The sequence below is a fragment of the Ylistrum balloti genome, unplaced genomic scaffold (assembly GCF_031769215.1).
Source record: "Ylistrum balloti isolate Yb309-2 unplaced genomic scaffold, AGI_CSIRO_Ybal_v1 Utg369906, whole genome shotgun sequence".
In the NCBI taxonomy this organism is placed as follows: Eukaryota; Metazoa; Mollusca; class Bivalvia; order Pectinida; family Pectinidae; genus Ylistrum; species Ylistrum balloti.
The window spans coordinates 22,129-49,916 of NW_026782031.1; the positions used below are offsets into that span (position 1 = coordinate 22,129).

Here is a 27,788-nt window from a genome sequence, read left to right on the forward strand (position 1 = left end):
ATGCTCAGTACCTTGGTACCAAGAAAGTGTCAATACAAAGGATTCTGGTTTGTCCAACTAATGACCATTGAGATGCCCATCAACTTTGTACCAAATAACAAATGCAATATAATGTATTCTGATTGGTAAATATGTGTGACTGTTAACCAATGGGGTTCTCTGTAACTTAGCACAAAGTCACAATCGTCAATAACATGTTATGTGATTGATTTATAGAAATTTTAATAAACCATAAGCCAGATTAAAGAGGCCCAATGCTTTTAACAGTCATCTGACTATAAATACCTATGAAATACTCCAACAGAAGTTGCAGTGGTTGGGACAATTATTGTTAAAACAATTTTTAAATGTAACAATAAAACTGACTTTATTTCTCAGTATTCATACAAATTTTAAGGTAATGGCATCTATGGAAATGGAGAAGTTTCAAAATGGTGGCCATTTTGGATTTCAGACCATGACACAAAATAACACTTGGTCAGGAACATCTCAGGATTGTTCAAGAAAATGTGATACCATTGTTATGTTATAAAATGCCTTCTATGTCAAACTTTTGATGCAGCCAAAAATAACACTACTTCCAAGCAAGTTGGAGCCTATAATATTCAACCAACAGATCTTGAGAACAAGTTTGAAATGTTTATGGCATATGGCGGACGACGACAGATGAAACACAATGAGTATAAGTCATCATGACCTTTCAGGCCAGATGGCTTGATAAAATACTGAGCAACTTGGTATACAAATCATCTTCAATACCAGGATCTCTTATTGGTCAACAGAGAAGCTGTGAACCAATGAGAATGCATGTTAATTACTTGGCACAGTGCCAAATAACAGCCACCAACAAAATCAGAATCTGATTGCTATGTAACAATTAACTACATGCAGATCAATTTACATATTAAACATGTCTATGTTGATGAAGGATGTTGTCGTTTGATTTCATTGGTCTATTTTTCCACCAATGATACTCACATCAGATATGTACCAACGGATCAGTAGAAAGGATCACAACCCTGCCATTTGATGGCTGCACCATACCATCTGTGGATGAAAAAAAGTTGATGATTATTGAACAGAAACATGTGAAAGGAACAGTAACAGTTATGGTGCAATTCTAAAACTGTTTAAAGTTCAAAACAATTTCGCTTTTCAACTTTTCTAACATCTGCATATAAATGTTGTTTTTTGAAACTCTTTTTTGATGTATTCCATAGCCCTGTGTTCGTCAGTTAACAGGTACATAGTATTCATTGATTGGGTAACTCTTTATAGGTATATGAAAATAAAGTCGATAACAGATGTCTTCTTGTCTGTTTGCAGAGTATATGCCATGTAGACACCTAAGTAGTTACTGTTGGCAACCTCAATGAACAGCATAAGGGAGGTCAATCATATGCCATTCAGAGTAATCAGGGAAAAAGTAAGAAAACAAATTCAACAGCAAACCTCAACCAGTCAATTTCTCCGCTACCTGAGAAAAAAAAGTAGGGAGCCTCGATCAACACACTTCGGACATTCACCTGAGGTGGCCAACGCTCGACCAACAGAGCTGTTGTAGTCACCAGATGTTCATTAGTGTTCAAGAGCAATATGTTTATATTCAGCAGTTAATGTAACTAAAGGTTAAGTATTAATTAAGAAGTAAGTATCATTGCACATATTTTCACAGAATACAAGACAAATGTTAGAAATATTTTCTATAAGACAAATATTAGAAATATTTTCTACAAGACAAATATTAGAAAAATTTTCTATAAGACAAATGTTAGAAAAATTTCCTTTAAGAAATGTGTTCGAAAAATTTTCTATAAGACATATGTTGGAAAAATTTGCTATCAGAGAAATATGTTAGAAAAATTTTCTAACAGACATGTTAGAAAAATTTTCTATCAGACAAATATTAGAAAAATGTTCTATAAGATACATGTTAGAAAAATTTCCTTTAAGAAATATGTTAGAAAATTTTTCTATCAGACAAATGTTAGAAAAATGTTCTATAAGATAAATGTTAGAAAAATTTCCTTTAAGAAATATTTTAGAAAATTTTTCTATCAGACAAATGTTAGAAAAAATTTCTATAAGACATATGTTAGAAAATTTTGGTATCAAACAATTTAAGAGTTGACATACTTTGACATTATGATGTGCTCCAGGGACGGAATCTTGTCATCTTCCTTCCGTCGCATCAGATGTGTCTGTCCTTTAACACTGCGACCATGTCTTGTTTCTTTGAAAAGAAGTTGATACGTGTATATATGTGTTCACACGTGTATATATGTGTTCACACGTGTTCATGTGTGTTTATATGTGTTAATACACATATATCTGAAGTTTATCAAAATGAATATAGAATTCAAACATAAAACACATATACATGGGAACAAAATAGAATCCAAAGAAGAAACCAACAGACAGTAAGAAAAACCTGCAGAAAATGTCTATAAAGGACCAAAATCAAACCTTTAAAAGTTTATATATCACTATGCAGTTTAGCATGTTAACATGTTTTTAATATGTCCTATTCAGATTTAGAAAGATTTATTTTTACTAAAATCCATTTTTGTTTATTATGCTTCCTGAAACATTCTAGGGGAGCATATCTTTACTGCTTTGTCTGTCCATCCTTCCCTCCTTTCTTGTCCGCAGCATAACTTTGCTCACAGTTAAGAAAGAATCATAAACCTTTGTGTATATATTGGTCATACTCAATGTACTATACACCAATCCAAGGCCCACAACCCCTTAATTACAGAGTTATTGCCCTTTGTTAAAATTTCCCATCTGGAGCATAATCTTATATTGTTGCATTTAAACTATGGAAATGTAAATTAACATTGGTCAAATTTTGGTCATACTAAGACTTGTTCCCTGAACATAACTTTGCTTGCATTAACACAATGATAATAAAACTTGATTGCATACACTGATTATACCAAGATGATGTGCATTGTACAAGAGTCAGGGTCTGTAACCCCTTAATTACAGAATTATTGCCCTTTGTTAAAATTTTGTTTCCAACAGAATTGGCGTTTGGGCTTATTTATCCACTGTTTTGTTAATGACCTATATTGAGTTTATAGGGTTTGTGGGCTTATTCAAAATCAGTACTGGCCTATATTTAGTATAGAAGGTTTGTGGGTTTATTCAAAATCAGTACTGACCTATATCAAGTATACAGGGTTTGTGGGCTGCCAGTCCTGTGTAGTAGTATAGTGAGAAGCGATTCTCCACCCTCCAGTCAGAAACAAGGTCTATTTTATTGCTGAACAATAAACCAATCTGACCATTGGTACTAGTCAGCCATAATGGCAGTTTAGGAGTCTTCAGCATACTGCCAACCTATGGAAATATAGAATAGAGAAGACTGATTATAACTGTACGCCATACAGACATCCTCGGAGTGGTCTTCATGAATACAATGAAACGGTTGAAATAAATATATAAATCATAAAAGTACAATAACATAAAAATACCTGATCATCGTGCAAATAAAATTTAATGAAATCATTGAAGAAGCTAAAATTTTGGGGAGAATATTAATTGTTTTTCAATATCAGAAAATATATTTCTCTTATTGGCCTTATTAATAGGTGTGCAGTAAAAGGCTGTTAACACAGTATAAATACATGATAACAGTACAAGCGTGAATTTTCATGGGTGTTTTATTTATATTGATTTCATAGATATTTGTAATCTGCAAAGTCTAGGTCTGTAAAATGATAAACAGTTCAAACTGATATTAAAGTGCATTACTAAAACTAAACATGAAGTGCAAACAAAAAAAGTTATTCTAAAAACCATGAATTAGGAGTCGCACAAAAAACCTAACTTTACAGTAAAGCACTTTAAAAAATGACAAGAATTTTGTAGATAGTCTTAAAAGTATTATAAAACAGATTTCTACAATGTAAACAAAACCCTGAAACAGATTGCTATGATGTAAACAAACCCTGAAACAGATTGCTATGATGTAAACAAACTCTGAAACAGATTGCTACGATGTAAACAAACCCTGAAACAGATTGCTACGATGTAAACAAACCCTGAAACAGATTGCTACGATGTAAACAAACTCTGAAACAGATTGCTACGATGTAAACAAACTCACTTCAGTCCTAGCGTTCGTTTGTTCTGCCTTATCATAGTATAAGAAACCAATGGTACTTCTGACTTGTATACCTCTCCTTGGCTTGGCCTGGAAAAACATTAAAATATGTTATCATACAATGTGGGTATCCGTCTATTTTGAGATGTTATCAGTTATTCTACCATATAAAGTAACATGATATGTTTTTGTAGAATTTTTGACCAGTGTAACTTTCCTCAGCATTTACAATACCACCCCTCACTAAGCCAGAATTGTAGGAAATGGTATTGCAGCCTCTGTTCCTATAGCTTTATAAAGTACTCAGTGTTTTCCAAATGATAATACCACCAGGTTTTGTAACATTTAGACACCTAAATAAAAAACAGTGTCACCAACTTCTATCCATATATTTTCTGGTCATAGGCCTTCAAAATAGAGGATGCTGATAAAGAAAGGAAAAGACCTTATCATCAGTTATATTGTATAGTTATCACATCTGTATATACAATGTTTTATGTTATGTATCAATATAAATATGGCTGTATAAACTCAAATTTTTTTTTTTTTGAAATTTCCAAATGCAAATCAAAATTAACTAACATTAGTTAGCTAATTAGCGATGCTGAAAAAGAACCCTATCTTCCCATTAAAATTAAAATACATTTAGCATCAGCTTAAATTTGTTTAAAAGTGAACATTTTAAAAAATAAGTTGAGTTTATAGGACAAAGGGAGTTATTTCTCTTCAACAATACTTGAAAAGTTCAAATTATTAAGCACACTTTGCAAGTGGATTCAAAGCTTCAAAGCACCTCTAAACAAACACACTGCAGTATATCATATTGTACAGAAGATTAACATATATGTGTGTGATTATAAGCAGCTCTAAACAAGAATTTTTAATGACAAACAACAAATAACAGTACACAAAAAGTAAACAACTTATGAAATCAATTCTAACTTGTTAGATGTGAAGTTAACCAAAATGTGGCATTAACAGAAAAGTTTTTGTTTTCAAAAGTTCATTTTCTTTCAAGTCAAAGCGTATATAACACAGGTATAGAGAAAAGGTCTGATAAAAACTCATTATATAACACTAGATATATATTATAGATTCAGCATTGTAAGCATTGCAATATATTTTACTCCACAGATCAGCAATTCTAAAGGAATAATTACAAACATTGTTTAAGTGATCTGATATCTTACCTCTGAAGGGTTGAATTATCAAACAGTTTCAATATCATACATTGATTGTATAACATTTTACATATGCAAACTTGATGATTAAATCTGGACTTAGAAATTCTGAATAATTATGGCTGTAGGATTGCTTTCTGTGGCTCATAAAACTCCACTTTAAGGTTACACAGAATACAATGTCATAGGTAGAAGGTAGTCAGCAAGCTCCTCTACACGCAAGGTATATACTAACACTACTAGTTATATTGTATGTTAGTAAAAAGTACTCCAGACAGCAGAACTCCACAAACTGATAAAATTAGTTCGATCTATTAGACACTCCTTTTCAAAATGAAGATTTGAAACAAAAATAACAGGCTCCACTTTAAGGGAAAATGCTGAAGAAAATTATCTAGAATTTTTTCCTCCATTTCAGATGTTTGAATTTGCATGAAAATAATTTCTATGAATTTTTATTCTTTCTTAAATAAGTATGATAACTGACTCTTTGAAGCAGCCATTTTGGATTATAATCATGGTGCCCGTTATGTTTGTAGTCATAGTGGAACTTACATCTTCTTCATTCATTTCGTCTGGATTGGGGTTACGTTGGTCACGGGCATTAATAGGTTCATCATCCTGTTTCACATATTCATGCAGTGATTTAAAACCAGGTTGAAAGTCATATCCCTGTTATCAATTCCTCTTAAAGCTAATTTATAAAATTCAACTTTTCAAAAGACCAAACTCCTCAATGATGCATACCAAACTACATGTATCTATGTATCCAGCTGAATCATTGTAAGTGGACAAATGTAACCTCTGCAAGTCAGGGGTGGACCTATTAAGGATATTGTAATAGTACTTGTTGGTAATTCTACTGAACAGCAAGTAACGGTAGATTTATAATCAGGTATGATGTCATTGTCAGTTAAAAATGTGCTACCATACACGTTTTATTGACTGTGAATTTTGTAAAAGTTAGAAAATATCTTTATCAGCACTTTTGTATAAATTTTTAGAGATCAAAGTGATATTTCTAATGTAAATGTGTTTTTTCATCTTTAGAAATCTCATTTAAATGAAAATGTTTCATTCCCTGATAAGGTTTTTTTCTGGTAGAAAGAACTCTTTTGGAGTTGAAGATTCATATGCCACTGTAAGGTAGCATATAGCCTTAAATGGACTAAATGGTTAGATTTCTTTGTTTTTTTACTTTAGGAAAGCATTGTCATACATAAAATTAGACTATCCACAAAATTAAAGCACTTTTTTTCAGAATTATTGATAAAAATAATCAGCTTCAAACTGACACTGGTCAACACTTGCTGTTGTGTCTACCACCATTCCCTGTTTTGATCATAGATAGCTAAGTTCATCATGTGACCCTCTGCTTTGTTATGATTTCTAAATTTGTGCAAACACTCATTGATCGATAGTGGTATGAATAAGTGTTGTGTCACTCCTATTTTATCTTAATTTTTGATGTTTTTGATAAAATTGTCATGTAAAGTTTTAGATATTAAAATTAATAGAAAATGCACAATTTTCCAATGAATATTTAAATGTTACTATGAATTTTATCAGTTATGTAACGAAAATCTAATGATTTAGTGCCTTTAACCATTTAACAACATTGATATCTTTCTCAAATAAATTGGTGCAAAACTCATACCAAATCAGTCATTATATATAGGACAGTGTGCTTATACAGTGATACATGCATGGTAAACATCAGTGCCCCTCCGTACATGCAAAAATATAGGCAAAGGTATTTTATATTGCTTTTTTCGATCTGGTACTTAAAATTTCAAATTTTTATTTACTTTAATTGCAATTTTGTCTTGAAACAACAGGATTATAACATAAACAATTTCTCATGTACTGTATTGTTGTAAATTTACAGAAAAAAAAATAAAGATATTTTATTTTTCAAAATCTAAAATTCATATATGAATATACTTTTACATATTGATAGAATCTTTAAACTATTAAATTTCATGACATCCTTCCTCTCAAATGTAATAATCACACTGTGCTCTAACAAACAAGACATAACTTAAAGAAATAATGTTCTCAAAAAAGAAAAAGCAAAATTCTCAAAGATATTCAATGTTTTAACTTATACATTTTTCTATTTTTTTTTTCAAACAAAAATAAACAGGAAGTTTTGTGATGCGTACCAGTACTTTGACATCTTCGCCATATATGAGATTATTATTATGGAGATAAGGCGTAGCCATGCCAGTCATCAATAGGTTAAGAAGGGCCATAGTGCAGTCTTCATTGTCTGTTAGTAACTTCCTTTGTCGGTCATCTTCTTCCATCTGTAAATCCTCATAGATCCTGTAATATTATAAGAAAATGCTTTTATTTCTGTCTAGTTATACTTAACGACATCATCATTCTTTCTCCCCCAGGTATGTGGCCATAGTAAGGGAGATAACTCAAGTTGCTAAACCAGAGTTTTGAGTGCCCAACTTGCAGAGAAGAAAAACCTGGTTACATCTCTTCAAAATGAAGACGAAGAGGGTATTTAAGGGATTATCAAGAACAAAAAAGAATCTCAAGTTATAAAATTTGTATGCATTTATGTAACAATCTTGGTTACGTTTAAATATTATTTTAACTTAAAACTGATTTTGAATTTTGTGATTCTGAACATTGACAATTAAAATTAGGTGACTACAGCATTTTTTCTCAATTGGAGGTCAGGTTATAGCCAACATCTGGCTGACTGTTGAGGTCAGGTGAGTGGCCGGTACTACTACACAGGTGACCAGATAGATTGTCACATCTGAACAGATACATCCTTGGAGACTGTATTTTCCAGTGACTTCTCGAAATTACAAACTTGACAAAATGTTGCAAATAAATTCTGATTAATGACCTTAGTTTATCTAAATGCAGGACTTACTTTATCTGTGAATCTAAGTCTAAGACAGAATGATGTTGCTATAGGGTTAACTTGTACTTACAGCACTCACTTAGCTGTGGTCCTAGACAGGATGATGCTGTTATAGGGTTAACATGTAATTAAAGTACTCACTTAGCTGTGGTCCTAGACAGGATGATGTTGTTATAGGGTTAACATGTAATTAAAGTACTCACTTAGCTGTGGTCCTAGACAGGATGATGTTGTTATAGGGTTAACATGTAATTAAAGTACTCACTTAGCTGTGGTCCTAGACAGGATGATGCTGTTATAGGCTTAACATGTAATTAAAGTACTCACTTAGCTGTGGTCCTAGACAGAATGATGTTGCTATAGGGTTAACTTGTACTTACAGCACTCACTTAGCTGTGGTCCTAGACAGGATGATGTTGTTATAGAGTTAACTTGTAATTAAGTACTCACTTAGCTGTGGTCCTAGACAGGATGATGCTGTTATAGGGTTAACATGTAATTAAAGTACTCACTTAGCTGTGGTCCTAGACAGGATGATGCTGTTATAGGGTTAACATGTAATTAAAGTACTCACTTAGCTGTGGTCCTAGACAGGATGATGCTGTTATAGGGTTAACATGTAATTAAAGTACTCACTTAGCTGTGGTCCTAGACAGGATGATGCTGTTATAGGCTTAACATGTAATTAAAGTACTCACTTAGCTCTGGACCTAGACAGGATGATGTTGTTATAGGGTTAACTTGTAATTAAAGTACTCACTTAGCTCTGGACCTAGACAGGGTGATGTTGTTATAGGGTTAACTTGTAATTAAGTACTCACTTAGCCGTGGTCCTAGACAGGATGATGCTGTTATAGGGTTAACATGTAATTAAAGTACTCACTTAGCTGTGGTCCTAGACAGGATGATGCTGTTATAGGGTTAACATGTAATTAAAGTACTCACTTAGCTGTGGACCTAGACAGGATGATGCTGTTATAGGGTTAACATGTAATTAAAGTACTCACTTAGCCGTGGTCCTAGACAGGATGATGTTGTTATAGGGTTAACTTGTAATTAAGTACTCACTTAGCTGTGGACCTAGACAGGATGATGCTGTTATAGGGTTAACGTGTAATTACAGTTCTCACTTAGCTGTGGACCTTTGTTATAGGGTTAACTTGTAATTACAGTACTCACTTAGCTGTGGTCCTAGACAGGATGATGCTGTACAAGAACATGATACAGCCATTGTTTCCCTCTCTGCGAAACTAGAACACAGATACAGAATAACCATACATTAAATACACTACAGCAGTAAGTGATCTAAAGTATTTTATCCAGTCATAATCAATTTTCTCACAAATTGAAGATTTTACTCTCACATACAAATAATGTAGCTCTACATTATGAACAATATAATTCTTTGGACAATTTATTTGATTTTTTCTCATTTTTTAGATCATTTTAGCTACCGGCTCTAAATACTTATATCTGAGAATTTAATTGTGCAAATCATGATTAAGTGATTATAAGACTGCAGTGTACTTGAATTTTGAAGCAAAGACAATGTATAATTGAAAAATTGCACCAACTTCTTCAAATCATGTTCTCCGCAAGGTTTCTCACACATGCAACCTTAAAATATGTATCAGGAAAGATGATTTTTTATTGTATTCTACGTAAACTTTCACAGTAAATTTACCTCTGTCCAGTGTCTATTCATAAACATCTCCAGGTCCTTGTAGTTCTTGAATTCAAATAATAAAATCTGAAAATTTAAATAATGTAAATCAAATGTACTGTAATCATATAGTGTATAATCATTGCCTATAATTAGAGTGATAACATAAAACTAACACAAGAGGCCCCAAGGGCCTTAACAGTCACCTGAATCACAATGGTTCTCGTAACATGTCATAGAAATGAAGAAATAAACATTGTACACACAATGCATAACATTAACTGCTGTCCCATACAAAGTACAAAGGCTTTCAACCAAGTTTGAGTTAAAGAAATAAAATTCAAAAATTTGATTTTCCTATTTAAAATCTTCCATCCATAAACAGTAGAACATCTTTGAAATTTCAGTCAATTTGATCCATTCTTGGCCTGGCCCATCAGCCCCTTGGGGTCAACCAAGGTCAAGAGGGAAATGTGAGACCCTGGGGGGGGGGGGGGGGGGGGGGGGGGGGGGGGGATGAAATTTACAATCTTGATTAAGCCTCTGAAATCCATCCATCCATAATTTAAATCTATTTGATTCTACTATCCTGGGAATTTGAGAAGAAGATTTTTGAAGTTTTAAATCAATTTCACCCTTTTGGCCCATAATAATTAATGATTAAGGGATTTAATTACAGGTACCTAATTTCTGCTGGTAATACTGTTGAAACTGGAATGTTACTACCAGGAAAGGGCTTAAACCAAAATAAATACAGCAAACAAATTGTTGATAATTTAAATATAATTTAAAATTTACCTTCTCTGTGATTCCATCATCCCGACAGCGATAGTCATTAGGGAAGCATCGGTCAACCTGTTGTAGACAAATACAGCACCGCCGATTTTCACCAACTTTCCACAAAATTTGACACATCGCTGATATCAGAGCACGCTTCCTTTCAAACTCATTTGGCTGAAGGGCACTTTTAAAAAGTTTCAAAAAAGATAATCAAATTCACGTAAACAAAATTAAAGAGTATCATTTTAGTGACAATATTTAGGAGTGGAGGTGAGGAGATGGGGATGGATTGGATATTTCAACAGTAATATTTTAGTGGTAATATTAGTTTGGGCTTGAAAGTGGGAGGCAACCATACCTGCCAAATTTCCTGATTTTTACTCCTTGGCTGTTAACTGGTAGAGGTGTCAGAAATAACGGTAATGTAATGACCAGTTACAAAAAAAAAAAATTGTGAGGTATGAGGGTACCTTTTACCAAAACTGATTTAGTAGTGAAAGTATCATTAGGTTTTATATAAGTGAGAACAATTTTTTTTATAAAATGTCTTTTGACAGCAATATTTCTATCATATCAATGTCTGCGATGTGATGAAATTTAGAATGTAACAGTTTAGAAGTAATATTATTTTGGTAGTTCAAGTGTGAAACATGTATGAACAATTCAAGTTTTTTGTTTTTGTGGGTTTTTTTCTTTTTTTTTTTTTCTTACCAAATTGAAGTTGCTTAATTTATGTAGTTTTAAAAAAGATTTAGCACACACTTTTACCTGATTCCTAAGGATCAACTGAAGGATTTTCTAGGTTATTGAGCTATAACACTAAAAATGGAATATATGCAAAGAGTACACCCCTTTACCTGTGTTAATCCTTATAACTTTATCACAGACTGCAATATTTATCACATTTATAACAGATTGTTTTCTCTGATTTCTTACAACACTATTGGCCAACCAAACATGATATTACAAAATGATGCAAATTTTTATTTCATGGAATGAAAATAGAAACAAATTGACCAGTGCAAGTGCTTGTTTTAGAGAGAACTGAATTACTGTTGAAAGATCTTTAATGAAATTCTAAAACTGCAGAGAAACAGTTAAACTGTACCTGAAGACATGCAAATTTTCTACGAAAAAAACCCTAAAAAAACACTACCTCTTCACAGAATTTAATTCATAGATTTTTTGACATGTGGTAGACAGCAGTGATAATTAGATTGAATTTTAGTCTTTGTGATGAACATTGATAATCTGATAAAGAGTTATATTACTGATTACAGTATTTAAATGAAAAGCTTCTTCATACTCTCTGTAACTGTGTGTTATATCTCCTTTCATCATCAATACAAACACCAATCATGTATAATTATTCATTTTGGTATTGTAAATACATATATGTACTGGCATGTCAGGGAGGGTCCAGAGATGTGTTGGACTCCAAACCTAAGCCTAAATGGAAAAATATCACCGATAAAAAGTTACTACTTATATTTGCCAAATACAAAATATATTTCATATACTCTATAGACGTTTTACGACAACTTGACCTTGTAACCTTATCCTGCAGTCAAGTGACTTCTCATTTTATTGCAGTCAATTTTGATTAAAATTTTTGAAGATAATATCTAGCAGTAAAAATTTCGATAAGATAAGATAAAAATATATATAACATATAAAAATACCTGGCGTGATCTGAATCATCAAAAATTTAGAAAATTTATCTTTATTTTCATTCCGTTGCTAAAAAATGCATGTGATCTGAGGTCTAATGATAAATTATGGATAAAAAATCAGATTTACAATCCAGGTGATTTTGTTGCCTGAGGGAAACAAAGATTTAGGAAGGTATACTTTGATATGGTATATTTGGGTGAAATCAGACGGACAGACAGATGGATGGACGTCTGTCTTTAGGAGTAGTTGTGAGGAGATATGTTTTGTCCTTTGACTTGTGGGTTATGATGCACACTATTTCAAAGACTTTGAAAAATCATTAAATTTCCATTCATTCTGTTGCTAAACTAGCACTTGTACACTAAAGTCTAGTGATGGATGATATGTAAAAACATTTCATCGCCTATAGAAAAGATTTTGCAACGGAATGAAGTGCAATTGAAATACGCAACTAGTCCTAAAGGAGTGCTTCCTTTTTTTTTTCAATTTAGAACTCTTCGACAGCCACTATCACTCATGATAAACATGAGGTAACGTGAGGTTATCTGGAATATTCATTATGAAGTCAATCAATCAATAGTGAACCCAAAATACTGAATTATCTTTCTTCAAATCAAGTTTCACAAGCTAATCTTAATCTACTGGCTCAATAATTAAATTTTAATATTTCATGTGTTTGATATCACTTCTGTAGAGTTACAGGGCTACCTATATAGTCACTTGTGGACCTTATCATAGAAATATCATCATCAATTGTAGGTTCATGTTTCAAACCTTTACAGAGAAAATATTGCATCGACAATATTCCTTACCTACATCATCTATAACAGTGTCTCACATCTAGTTTGTCTCCCTAAGTTTGATCTTAAAAAAATATTGATAAACTTTTCACAATTTGTCTAATTTTATTCATCTCTGTTATCATAATGATTTATAATCACTTCATTTAGCTTTTAATTTCATTTGTAGTGAAAATCAGAAATAATTTCTTCCAAGATACCGAACAATAGTCCAGATGGTGATCAACATTTCAACAAAGAGCAGTGGTAGAATCAGTCCTATGAATGACATGGTGTTCAACAGCAATAACTGTTATTTGTAATCTTAAATCCCACACAAGTTCAGGAAACAAAATAATTCAATATCGTTGATACTTGTTTTAATATATCATTATTTTTGTAAATTATTATCAAATATTATAGGAATATGTAAAAAGATTTTATTTATTTATAGATTTTTTTGAATGTGTAAGAATTTTACAAATTCAAGCTGATCTATTGCTTTTTATTTTTATGAATTAATACTTTTATATTGAATTTCAATAAATTAAAACAAATAAACTTTAAAAAAATCGATATTCTCTCACTTTATCATTCCAGTTAGGATCTTTTCTCTTGCTCGATATATATAGATTTACAAATGAGGATACCTGAGGATGTGAAAAAGTCAGCCCTAAAAATAAATTTGGGGTAACTCACACAATACTTACCTCCGTATGAGAGCTAGTGAAGCAAACTGACGATCAAAAATGAGACTCTTTAACAGATAGGCCTGTATAGCTAATACAAGGCCACGCGAACCGCTCTGTAAGTGAAGTGTGCAAGCAGAATAGACAGTTATTTATACAGAATGGTAGGAGAGTTATACTCAAACTGATACCTTTTACAAAGATTTTAATTGTTAAGATTACAGAAACCAGAATGAAAAGCTTCAAATATAACTCCGAGTTATCTACTAACACAATATTACAAAACTGAAAATGTATTTTATCCTAAACACTGTTGTGTTGTTTGTAATTTATCAATTACAAAATAATGAAAAAAAGAGTCCCACCTATGAAGAAAAAAAACACAATTAAAACCTTAAGGTATCAATTTAAGTATTATAGAATCATAGTGGTTAAATCTATATTTCTAAAAAAGAAATTAAGCAAAATTCCAGAAAGTGAAGGATGCTGTTTTATCACCAATTATCTAGCTATAATGTTAATGAAATATGAATTAAGATATATAAAAGTTATTTTTTAAATTAGCAAAGAATTTTTTTATAATCATTATTGTACATTAAAGACATTGTTTCTGAGCAAATAAAATCCCACCTTTCCATCATTATTATCATTGTCCTCAGTAAACAACCTAGACCAGGAGGGGCTAGGTTTTAACTTAAGGATATATGCTACCACATACCAATCTTGATTTAAAAAGAATTCTTACTTAAGTAACCCAACAAAGTGTCTCTTTTAAACAGCTTATTTGGACTTTAATGATAATATACTGAAATATCAATTTGGAAAAAAAATATTCAAGAAAAGTGTGGAGGTAACATTCACCCTTAAGTGAAGATGGCTGACAATAGCTATTTTTAAGCATTTTTTTTCACCTGTTTAAACAGTTATAATTCCCAGACTATGATAGCTATTATCAAAATAGTTAGTTGAAAATTAATTGACATTCATGATAAACAAAATCATCACTTCTGTCTTTTCCTTTTGACTGATAAAGCATTTTGCATTTAAATGACATTTGTGGAGAAATATCTGGAATGGATAATGTACCCTGAGTGTCTGTAGTCCATAGGAAAATGGTCCAGAGATATCATAGAAATCTATAGTTGATTTCCTCCATTCTGTGGAAAAGAAATGGACCTGACTTGCCCATGATCCAAAGATCATGTGTTTGAGAGCCTGGAAAAAGAAAGAAAAGAGTAAATTTAAAAGTCTATTGTGATTTAAATCACAAACATACAGACTTGGGCCTTAAAAGGACACATGAGGATACATGACTGTTTCTTTTCTGTGACCTACTGATGCTATCCATATGTATATATATTATGTTAACAATGCAAGTATCAACCGCAACAAGCTCAGGATAAGTTGGTAGTAGGTATAGGTATATATGATGATGATGCTCTTAGGAAACATTTTCCCTGACTACCAGATGTAGGCCCTTTCCAGTTATAAAGAAAACTATTTGTGCCCTCACTTTCAGATGTAAGCCTTTTCCATAGTAAAGAAAACTATCTGTGCCCTGGCTACCAGATGTAGCCCTTTCCTATTATAAAGAAAATGATCTATGCCCTTACTTTCAGATGTAGGCCTCCTCTATTATAAAGAAAACTATTTGTGCCCTGGCTACCAGATGCAAGACTTTTCCATTATAAAGAAAACTATTTGTGCCCTGGCTACCAGATTTATGCCTTTTCTATTATAAAGAAAACTATTTGTGCCCTGACTGCCAGATGTAGGCCTGTTCCATAATAAAGAAAACTTTTTGTGCCCTCACTATCAAATGTAGGCTTTATCCATTATAAAAGAAAACATTTTTTGTCCTGACATTGAACTGGTCCTTGTCTAAGTCACAAGACCTCTTCATTTAAATTAGGGATTAAGGGTGTCCTGATCATTTAGGCTCCATCATACATTATGATATTCCAGAACAATGAAGCCAGCATTTGTGTTAAAGGTCAAGGTCAATGAATCCCCAATACTCTGTACTATATATCTGTCAGTCCTTTACCTAGATTTCTAGTTTTCAATAATTAACTCATGTTAACAAAACAGTAATTAGTAACAACAGGTGTGGTGGAAGCCCAACATCCCTGCAGGGTATTCAGTTCCATATACATAGTTGTGGTGGGGATCCAAGGGTGGATACTCAAGTATTCAGTGCAGGGCTCATCAGGGAAGAATAAATATAAGTTACATTATGATGTTTGCAACTAAGGTACAATAACAATTAAGGTCATGTACTTTAATTGCAAACAACATCATAATGTAACTGGTGTGCTCTGAAGACGGCCTCCTTTGGGCCGTAACATGTCAGCATGTAGGATGTAATTTAAACAATACGCTATGCAGTGGATCCATGTGTGTTGTGCCTCATCCTTTCTACTTTAAAACAGTAATTAGTGTTTTCAGTTATCTAATTATACTTGTATTTTCATATTCTGTCACTAAACAGCAGTACATACATCGTGCATTATATATATATTGATTTACAGTTTTACACCATTTAGTAATGACGCAATCTTACTGTCAATTAGTCAACTCTAATATAACAGCAGTTATTTGTTTAATTGCAGAGTTTATCACCCCGTAAACAGCCAGGGTCGTTTTGAGGCCGAGTCTCCTTGCTGCTACCTCCCTGAACAACATACAGGAGGTCCCTCACATGCCATCCAAAGCAAATGGACAAGTGTCCTGCTGAAGGATACAACCACATCTGCAGAGACCAGTCAGTTTCTCAGCTTTCTGAGAAACACAAACTGACAAGGAGAGGGAGTATTGAACCACGCACCTTAGATCTTCACCTAACGCTTCATAGCCCATCTTCTTAAGGGCTATCAAAAGCATAGAGAGTAAAAGAAGATTGATTTTGTCCTTAAATCAATGAAGGATATGTGATGCATGATGAACACATCTGATAGCAACTTTGAAATTGGAATACTTTAAAAGTCTTTTGAACCCCTAATTACAGGTATGATGGTTCCAGTCCAGTTGTCTACATGAAAATCCTGGTAAAAGTTTAAAATTTCTGTTTGATTTTAAGCCTGCTGTGTGATATCAGCAACGCAAATGAGAGCTTTGCACTTTAAAATCAATATCCATTAAAATCTAACAATAAAAGATGATGAATAATAAAACAATCCACATTTTTATTGATCATAACCGTACCAAATCACAAAATCATATGATTAATTCATTTTACCTTTTCAGTCAGGTACCAGTATTACAATAATACAACTGATTGATTACAACTACATTATATGACTAAAATCTACATCATTTATGACAAGTGAAACTGTTGGATCATATTTTATCTAAAAACAGGAAGTGCCATACTACGGATATGTGTTTTTAATTGACACATCACGATTTAAATCTCCGTTCGGATGTCAGAATATCACATACTAGGAGGCTGATCTGCGCTGCCAGGACACATATTTGACACACTGTGCCCAGTGACTCCATTTAGACGTCAGAATATAATGGCAAAACCAGCAGGCTGATCTGTGCCTTCCAGTACACATATTTGACACACTGTGCCCAGTGACTCCATTTAGACGTCAGAATATAATGACAAAACCAGCAGGCTGATCTGTGCTGCCAGGACACATATTGACACACTGTGCCCAGTGACTCTATTTAGATGTCAGAATATAATGACAAAACCAGCAGGCTGATCTGTGCCTTCCAGGACATATATTGACACACTGTGCCCAGTGACTCTATTTAGACGTCAGAATATAATGACAAAACCAGCAGGCTGATCTGCACTACCAGGACACATATTGACACACTGTGCCCAGTGACTCTATTCAGATGTCAGAATATAATGACAAAACCAGCAGGCTGATCTGTGCCTTCCAGGACACATATTTGACACACTACGCCTTATGACTCCATTTAGACGTCAGAATATAATGACAAAACCAGCAGGCTGATCTGTGCCTTCCAGGACATATACTGACACACTGTGCCCAGTGACTCTATTTAGATGTCAGAATATAATGACAAAACCAGCAGGCTGATCTGTGCCTTCCAGGACATATATTGACACACTGTGCCCAGTGACTCTATTTAGACGTCAGAATATAATGACAAAACCAGCAGGCTGATCTGCACTACCAGGACACATATTGACACACTGTGCCCAGTGACTCTATTCAGATGTCAGAATATAATGACAAAACCAGCAGGCTGATCTGTGCCTTCCAGGACACATATTTGACACACTACGCCTTATGACTCCATTTAGACGTCAGAATATAATGACAAAACCAGCAGGCTGATCTGTGCCTTCCAGGACATATATTGACACACTGTGCCCAGTGACTCCATTTAGACGTCAGAATATAATGACAAAACCAGCAGGCTGATCTGTGCCTTCCAGGACACACATTGACACACCGTGCCCGGTGACTCCATTTAGACGTCGGAATATAATGACAAAACCAGCAGGCTGATCTGTGCCTTCCAGGACACATATTGACACACCGTGCCCGGTGACTCCATTTAGACGTCAGAATATAATGACAAAACCAGCAGGCTGATCTGTGCCTTCCAGGACACATATTTGACACACTACGCCTTATGACTCCATTTAGACGTCAGAATATAATGACAAAACCAGCAGGCTGATCTGTGCCTTCCAGGACATATATTGACACACTGTGACCCGTGACTCCATTTAGACGTCAGAATATAATGACAAAACCAGCAGGCTGATCTGTGCCTTCCAGGACACATATTGACACACCGTGCCCGGTGACTCCATTTAGATGTCAGAATATAATGACAAAACCAGCAGGCTGATCTGTGCCTTCCAGGACACATATTGACACACCGTGCCCGGTGACTCCATTTAGACGTCAGAATATAATGACAAAACCAGCAGGCTGATCTGTGCCTTCCAGGACACATATTGACACACCGTGCCCGGTGACTCCATTTAGACGTCAGAATATAATGACAAAACCAGCAGGCTGATCTGTGCCTTCCAGGACACATATTGACACACTGTGCCCTGTGACTCCATTTAGACATCGGAATATAACAACAAAACCAGAAGGCCAATCCATGCCTCCCAAAACATGTATTTGACACACTATGCCTTATGATTCCGTTTAGACGTCAGCATATCACAACAATACCAGGAGACCAATATGTGTCCTCCAGGACAGCAGAACACCTACATAATGATAACAAAACTGACCACAACTAGTGTTATGGTTTAAGGTGAAAATTGTCATTAATTAGACTTACCACAGCAGTTTCCACCGTAATGGGTGTTCCACCAATCAAATGACGACTTCCAGACATTGGACGGATCGTGTTCCCTAATAATGTAAAGGGATAAAGTTAGGGATTAATACCATATAAAGGCTTATTGTCTGATAAATATGGTATGTATTTATGGTCACTAAATAAGCTATGGATGGGATTAATACCAAATAAAGGCTTATTGTCGGACAAATATGGTATATTTTTATGGTAACTAAGGAAGCTGTGGGTGGGATTATTACTCGTCACAGGCTTGTTGTCCAATAAACATGGTATGTATTTATGGTTACTAAGGAAGTTATTCAGGAATTGCTGTAAATAATTGTTTTATTATATACATAAACATGAATTTTGACAAACTTCCTATAGTTTACACTGTTATCAATATCACACACTAGCACTCTACATTTTGTTCTGTTTTAGAAATAAACAACAACAATTGTTTACATCTAGCTGCATTTTAATAGAATTTTAATTTCTGTATATCTGACAATCTTCAATTTTTTTAATTTTGAGTTTTAAATTTCCGATTGTCCAAAAAATCATTTAAGACAGTGAGGTAACTTAAGGACAATGAAACTGGTTAGGTAAGCTGCCCTAGATACATTAATCTCTTTAGATACTGCTTAGTGACAAAACTACTAGGGGCAGTAAATTTTTTTTTGCTTTATCAACGACTGACAAAATTCACTTTAATCTTGTAAGTAGCCACTATCGGGGATCTTTATTGTTGACAAATACCTGGTCGATATATTCATGAGTACTCATAACTATAAAGTTTACTACTTTAAACACTGTTTGAAGTGATTTATGAAAAGTCAATAAATCTCTCACAGAATAAGAACATCACAACCGATGATCCTTAAAGTGAGATAAGACAGTAGGAGGAGGAAATGAGTACTGGAATTTTCGGCAGCAGGTACCGGGTACTCAAGTTTGTGTACTCATTATAAAACTTGAACTTCTCTCAATACTCAAGTGAAAATAAAATTATATCTAAAATTTCCATTATGTACTAGAGTGGCACTTTATAAGAGAAAGTTAGAAACTTCATTGATTCAAAGGTTTTTGTTTGCTGACTTTTTAAGGTACATACAAATTTTACTTTTACTTGTCACCCAAAGTTTGACTTACTGAAATAACTGTATCAAGTGTCTACAGTAATAAACATTTTGGTCATAAAAATCTTACTGAAAGAGCCCAAAACTTATTGATATATTAGAAAATATTGTGCACAGGTGAAATGGATAAAATCTAAATTTAATTTGAACATTTCTGAAGAAATTCTTCCCATTTCTTCAAATCCACCAAAGCCTATGATTAAAAAACAATTTCTAAATGCTGGATGTGAATAAAAACAGAAAAATACTAAAAAAAAACTTCATTTTCTGTGTGATTGCCTGTTGTAGATTTCATAATCCTATCAATTAATCACTGATAGTTCTAATATAGGTTATCAACACTGATTTTAATGGTTTTGATCTTACATGCAGTTTATTTTGAATCATACATACACACTAAAAAAAAATAACAAGAAAATACCAACATGTTAACATAATCATAATCCAAACTCAAATTCAATACAACTAGGACAAAATATGAACAAAAGATAGATTTACACAGAGACTCCTGAAAAAGTAAAAGGAGAATAAGACCAGGTGTTCCAGAAGAGTAACCATCTTCTACTTCATTGCCGACACTCACCCTGCATATTCAGTACATAACAAGTACTCTGTTTTGATTTAAAAAATTTAATGCATTTTGTCAATTGACTGTTTCTTTCAGTGTCAGTGTTAATTAATTCCTTAATGTTTATTAAGATATAATGTTTGTTTAACAATGTACCCTTACTTTTTCAATATCTAAAAGTCAGAAAGCACCTGTAAAAAAAATAATAAAATGAGACTCGGATAGCAAGGTTACATATGTTGGAGCTGTAATATTATACTTACCTAACTTAACTGTGACTTCTGGCCAGCTGTCAACATAAAATGTTTTCACTCGCTGGGTTAGTGGATTTGGTGCAGTCTTCTTGGCATCTCGAAATTTTACTTTTTTCTGTAGACGAAAGTGAAGTAAAAGGTTTCAATTGTTAGTCAGTTTGTATAAAATGTACTACACAGTCTTTCAGCTGGATATTAATAATGTGACTATATAATAACAGCTTACATAGGGTTCATTAAATAACTTAAGTTTCCTGTGAACACAACATAAATGCACAATGGAAAGTGATATGCAAATATTAACCATTAAGAGTACTCATTCCTTCTTTTTTTAAATTTTTTTTTTTGGAATTCAAGTCAATATGTAATGATAGAAAATTCAAATAGTTAGCTATCAAATTTCTGCAATCGTTTATATATATTTCTAGGCAATTTAGCACAATTCATAATTGTTTGGTTCTTTATTTGTTGATGGCTACCTCACTGAACAACATAGGGGAGGCCCCTCTCTTGCCATTCTATACTGCTTAAAGATATAATTACATATAGTGTCCTGAACAATTTCACAAATTTCTGTGATAAGAAAAGGTGATGCTGAAACATTTCTGAAATCTACCCATTCATAATCTTTGTTATCGTAGCAACAATTAGTTGGTTTTATCTCTAACCAATTACATTTTTATTACTTCAAATTTTTGGTGATTATCACCCCATCACTTCATTGGGTCTTAATAAATATTTACTACAACAACGTTTAACAAAACATTATTTTATTTCTATATCATTGAAATATAATTTCTCACTAAAATTTCATGAAATATCACCACTTAAAAATACTTTATCAAGATGTCATTCAAATTATAAAACACATCCAATTTTTTTTTAAAATAAAACAATTCTGAAAAATTGAAGAAGCAGTGATGTATGATTAAACGAAGAAGTGTAACTCAAAATGCTCAAGTGATTTATTGTTGCTTTCAATACGAAGACAAAAACAAAACACAAACAACCCAAGTGACATGATTAAAAAGTGTAGGTCAGCATGGTCCAACAGATAAATTGTCACATTTAACTTTACCTGAAAGTTTTATGTGCAATCACCTTTTACTTGTAACATATATACAGAGGATGAAATTAACAATCAAAAACAGAAAAAAATAACATTTTGTAATTTGGAGTCCGTCGTTCTTTAAAAGCAATTGGTCAGAAAAGCTGTTATCCCACAGTGAATGAGCTCTTATCTGTCAGTGAATATGTCAATGAAAGGTGAACATGACAAGTTGTTCTTAGTCAGAATAAGTTAATTATTAACAAGTCAAATAAAAAAAAATAACAAGATTTAAATATAAAATATATCATCATCTGAAGGGGTCTATATCCCCAGCTTTTTTATACAAGATGCAATGTCCTGTATACATATTGTAGAAAGTGTATATTTTTTACTATACTTTTTCTTTCTGGTGTCAGCTCGTGCACAACAATGTCAATCAGTAGTGAAAACAGTGAATTAACAACAATAACATCCGTGGGAAGATAAGGGTCACACAGAGGTCGAGAAGGATGCGAAAATAAAGGCCAACAGTAACCCAAATCAGGGAAGGGATGTGTGTATATCATCAACACATTGGGGTAAAATACTTACTACAGGTAAATCTTCCACCTATTTGTGTACAAATTGTAAAGTACTGTCATTCCAAGATGTCCAAAAAATTAGGATTAAACAAAAGAAACTGTATTCATTTTACAGTCCAAAGAACTATACAATTTTACTATCTTAAAGTGTAAACATTCTTTTTGACTAATCCAATATCATAAAAAGTGTATAGATTATATCATATATGTATTTCCTTACAAAAACGTATAAAAATCATACTTATCTATCATTCTTAGGTATGAAAATGATATAACTCTATTTTGAAAAGTGTTATAATGTAAGTTTTCTTACAGAAATGTGTAAAATCTTTAAAAAAAATCAGAATACTTTGTATATGAAAATCAATATTTCGCCATGAAATATGTGAAATGTATTTTATCATTAAAGCATATTTAAATTTTTACTGCCAAAAGTGACCATATCATTGCTCTTCTTAATAATCATCTTCACGGTTTTAGAATTAAAATTGTAGTTTTACAGTCAAATGATATACAAATAGTTTACAGCTTTTATCGACTATAAAAGTTCTTCCGTTTTATGATCAAAAGAGATACATCACACACATTTGTAATTAGAAAACCATCAAAGTAATCAACTGATTCAAAGAAGAAATGTTAAAATTTACCTGAGGTAACCAGGAGACAATACTCAAAGTCAAATGGTTTCATACATCAAAAAATCAAACCCCACATTCGGAAAGATCCAACACGTCACCTACACAATGTCTGACTGAATACACAGCTTGATGTACATGCATGGAATCATTTATTCATTTCCCATCAAATTATCATAGATGCATTCATATCCATGTGCACTTCTATCTCCCTGGGAGTCAAAATAAATTCTATATATGATGGAGCATGTGACATTTTTATCACATAAGTTTGGAAAGCTGTTGTCATCATCACAGTGTTGTCAATATATGTAAATATGGTCATAGATTTTTAATCAATGTTTTCCACAATTTCCATGAAAATTTAATTAGGTCGTCATAGTAACAATTCCTCTCAATGAAGTACCCAGTGACTGGCTGATAAGGACACAATATCCTGTCACAGACGACTGAATGCTCCAAACTGTTGTTAATTCTTTTGGCCCCCTAGAGGAAACAGTCGAACAAAGCGAGGCATCAGTCATTTAATTCTGATGTAGATGTTCCCCAGTATAGTACAAGTACATTAATAGTAATTACAGACAAACTTTGACAGTTATTTCCAATATGTTGCATGTGTAGAATCTATCAGAAAAATGAAACGTTAAAACTGCATCATTTCACTTTTGTGATAAAATTTGGATGTCAGCACCGAGCTGAACTTTGTCACTACCTTATATATTATAAACGGTTTCAATGGTATGTAGAATATCTCATTTGTATCTAATTAAATATTACAGAGCCTCAGTGATCACTTTGGTGCATGTTCCTGATCAGTCAAAGAAACCATATGCTTAATCAACCAGAATATTATCGAAAAAGGAAACACAAACATGATGAAGTCATTACAGAAATGAGAAACTATCATCACAGTAATGTACAATAACATGACACACTTAAAACTCTTCAAATTATTGCTTCATACAAATGATGATCTTTAAAAAATGTATTTTGTAGTACAGCAACATACATTGTTTCCATGGTTACAGACAAACAATGAAAATTAAATGTGATAAATAAGATTTAGGGAGAAAGATTGAAAAACAAAGTGAGAAGGGGCTCACATAGATATACCCCCTGTTCTCAAGGTTTTTCTTGTACACAAACTTTTTAAGTGACCTTTGACACCAAAACAATTTTTTCATGTGTAGATCTTGGTGGTGTGATGCTATGGTGCGAATCGATCTGAACCAAAACTGTTCAAGGGTTCATGGAATATTTTGTACAAAACGTTATCACACACTCTCACACACGTAACACAAAACTTACTACTATTTACACCCCTTACCTAAGTGTGGAATATAATTATGTTTATGCATTAGTTACTCAGTGTTAGTGAACATTTTTACCCTTGAAATAATGTTAAAGCTATGTTGAAGGATGAAAGAAAGTAAGCAAGTGAACAAGCTTTTACATATTATAATGTACTGACACTTCCTGCCATTGCCCAAATCCAGACTCGTGTTATCTAAAATAAATAATACCGCTACTTTGATAACTCGGCTTGAGGTACTTGTGATTCATGTTTTGCTCAGTCTAACAAGCACCTCTTCCCTGAAATGCTACGAACACTTTGATAACATCTATGTTGTTTGCTCAGTAAGGATAAAACATATATAATTCAAGCTGACTATATGTTTTCTATTTCTAGCATGTTATCTATTGTTGATCTGTGATGGGCAATCAATTATTCAATAGAAAATTCTTAAAGATGTGACGTACACAAAATGCCAACCCACATAATATATGTTACTTTACTTTGTAAAGAGCCAAGATGAAAAGAGATGACAGCATACAAATCATCTTTAATGGATTCTGACGCAGTTTTTTACTTAGGCCATGTAAATAAATTCTGACAAATTTTGCAAACAAGTTCAAAAGATTTCCATGAGAAGCCTCGTCTATCATTGTGTCAAACACTGCATGTATCTCTATACACATACTTTAACAAATATACCAGTAATGTATGCAAGGAATACACCTCTGTAGTTAAACGTTTGCAAATTTTGCTCTTTGTCTTGCTTATAGAGCTAAGAAAAGGTTTGATATAAACACTAAAATGCAACATGTTTATATGTCTTATGAAGAAAAAAAAAACCTGGAGGAAAACTATGTAATTATATGTAAGGTTAGAAAAATTAATGTACACAGGTTTATTCAAATATAAAGAATATATTGAAGATGAGAGACCAACATGGGTCAAAGAAGAAAATATGAAGAGTTAAGAGAATAATAGTTCAAGGAATATATAGAATGGACCTGTGATTAAGAGACTCACAACAACAGTCAATGTATAGATAATGGAGCTGTGATTAAGAGACTCACAACAAGAGTCAATGTATAGATAATGGAGCTGTGATTAAGAGACTCACAACAAGAGTCAAGGTATAAAGAATGGACCTGTGATTAAGAGACTCACAATAGTCAAGGTATTGATAATGGAGCTGTAATTAAGAGACTCACAAGAGTCAAGGTATAATGAATGGTCCTGTAATTAAGAGACTCAGAAGAGTCAAGGTACAGAGAATGGACCTGGAAGTAAGAGACTCACAAGAGTCAGTGTCTAGATAATTGTCCTGTTATTAAGAGACTCACAAGAGTCAAGGTATAGATAATGGTCCTGTAATTAAGAGACTCACAAGAGTCAAGGTATAGATAATGGTCCTGTAATTAAGAGACTCACAAGAGTCAAGGTATTGATAATGGAGCTGTAATTAAGAGATTCACAACAAGAGTCAAGGTATAGAGAATGGACCTGTGATTAAGAGACTCACAAGAGTCAAGGTATAACGAATGGTCCTGTAATTAAGAGACTCACAAGAGTCAAGGTACAGAGAATGGACCTGAAAGTAAGAGACTCACAAGAGTCAGTGTCTAGATAATTGTCCTGTTATTAAGAGACTCACAAGAGTCAAGGTATAGATAATGGTCCTGTAATTAAGAGACTCACAAGAGTCAAGGTATAGATAATGGTCCTGTAATTAAGAGACTCACAAGAGTCAAAGTATTGATAATGGAGCTGTAATTAAGAGACTCACAAGAGTCAAGGTATAGAGAATGGACATGTAATTAAGAGACTCACAAGAGTCAAGGTATAGAGAATGGAGCTGACATTAAGAGACTCACAAGAGTCAAGGTATTGATAAGAGACTCACAAGAGTCAAGGTACAGAGAACGGAGATGACATTAAGAAACTCTCAAGAGTCAAAGTATAGATAATGGACCTGTAATTAAGAGACTTACAAGAGTCAATGTGTAGATAATGGACCTGTAATTAAGAGACTCACAAGAGTCAAGGTATTGATAATGGAGCTGTAATTAAGAGACTTACAAGAGTCAATGTGTAGATAATGGACCTGTAATTAAGAGACTCACAAGAGCCATGGTATAGAGAATGGACCTGTAATTAAGCAACAAACAAGAGTCAAGGTCAAGGAATTATGATTGATAAAAAGTTATGTTTTTTTATTGATGGAAAAAATTGCCAATAAATGTAGGTGTTGGAATATCTGTGAGACTTAGGAAGCAGGCCAGGGATAGAGAATGTACATGATATTGGGGATGGACCTTTTGCATTTCCCAAAATCATTGCCTCGATCATCCAGAAACAGATTTATACTGTATATTGAGGAAATAAACTTTGGACTACAAGGAGCATTGCCCAGTAAGACATACAAATATAAAGTTGAGATCATAAACTTATTGTGTAGGTTGTAACTAAGCAATGACTATAAATCTGAATGTAATATAACATATGACTTGATTCATGTATTTCATTTTAATGACTAAAAGTCATCTTTACAGAAATATGCTCACCTTGTTGTCTTCCAGGCCAAATCCACTGTCCAATATCTTGAGTAATTTGTTTAGTCTTTCACGTTCATATCCAGCCGGAGTGAGACCAAGATCACTCTTTTCCGTGGAATTACTAGCACCATTCATTTTTATGTCAGTGTCTGCTTGTGCCATTTTGCAGTCGTAAAGTCTGGGCACTCAGTTGACAATATTTTGGCACATAGGAATAGTTAGTAGAAATGTTTCACAGCTGCTGCATCTGTTCAAATATAATTGATATACAAAATATGATTCAGTTCATCGCAGAGAAGGGTGGGGCAGTCCAAAATGTCTTTTAGCTTATTCCAAATTCTCAAGGCAGGGGCTATATAGAGCCAGTTTGATTGCATTGATATCAACATGTTTTCATTTTATTCAAAAATCTTATTTTACAAAAAAAACGCCATGCCGATGAAATTTCTGTTTTTCAGAAATGATATTGTATAATTAGGTCTCACTCACAGTAGCTTGATATGATAACAAACGTGATCGTAAAATTGATTTTTTAAAGTTATACTTGCCCCTACAAATACTAAACAGCAGTTATATATTTTCAACTAGAACATCGTCTGCCCAGAGACGTATATACGTCTCTGGTCTGCCGAAACAACCTTTTTAATTATGC

General features: G+C 33.3%; 1 protein-coding gene across 1 annotated transcript; it reads right to left on the reverse strand.

Moving 5' to 3' along the window:
- Positions 1-998: 998 nt before the first annotated feature.
- Positions 999-27,298, reverse strand: LOC132546692 (inactive ubiquitin carboxyl-terminal hydrolase MINDY-4B-like). The gene is made up of 15 exons (XM_060210410.1): positions 27,146-27,298; positions 22,666-22,683; positions 21,033-21,138; positions 19,063-19,136; positions 14,854-14,982; positions 13,789-13,883; positions 10,644-10,809; positions 9,867-9,932; positions 9,362-9,432; positions 7,458-7,620; positions 5,848-5,913; positions 4,115-4,201; positions 3,168-3,345; positions 2,137-2,233; positions 999-1,047 (listed from the first exon to the last, which is right to left on the reverse strand). The coding sequence occupies exons 1-15, from the start codon at positions 27,296-27,298 to the stop codon at positions 999-1,001; spliced, it is 1,518 nt and encodes a 505-aa protein (XP_060066393.1).
- Positions 27,299-27,788: the final 490 nt, after the last annotated feature.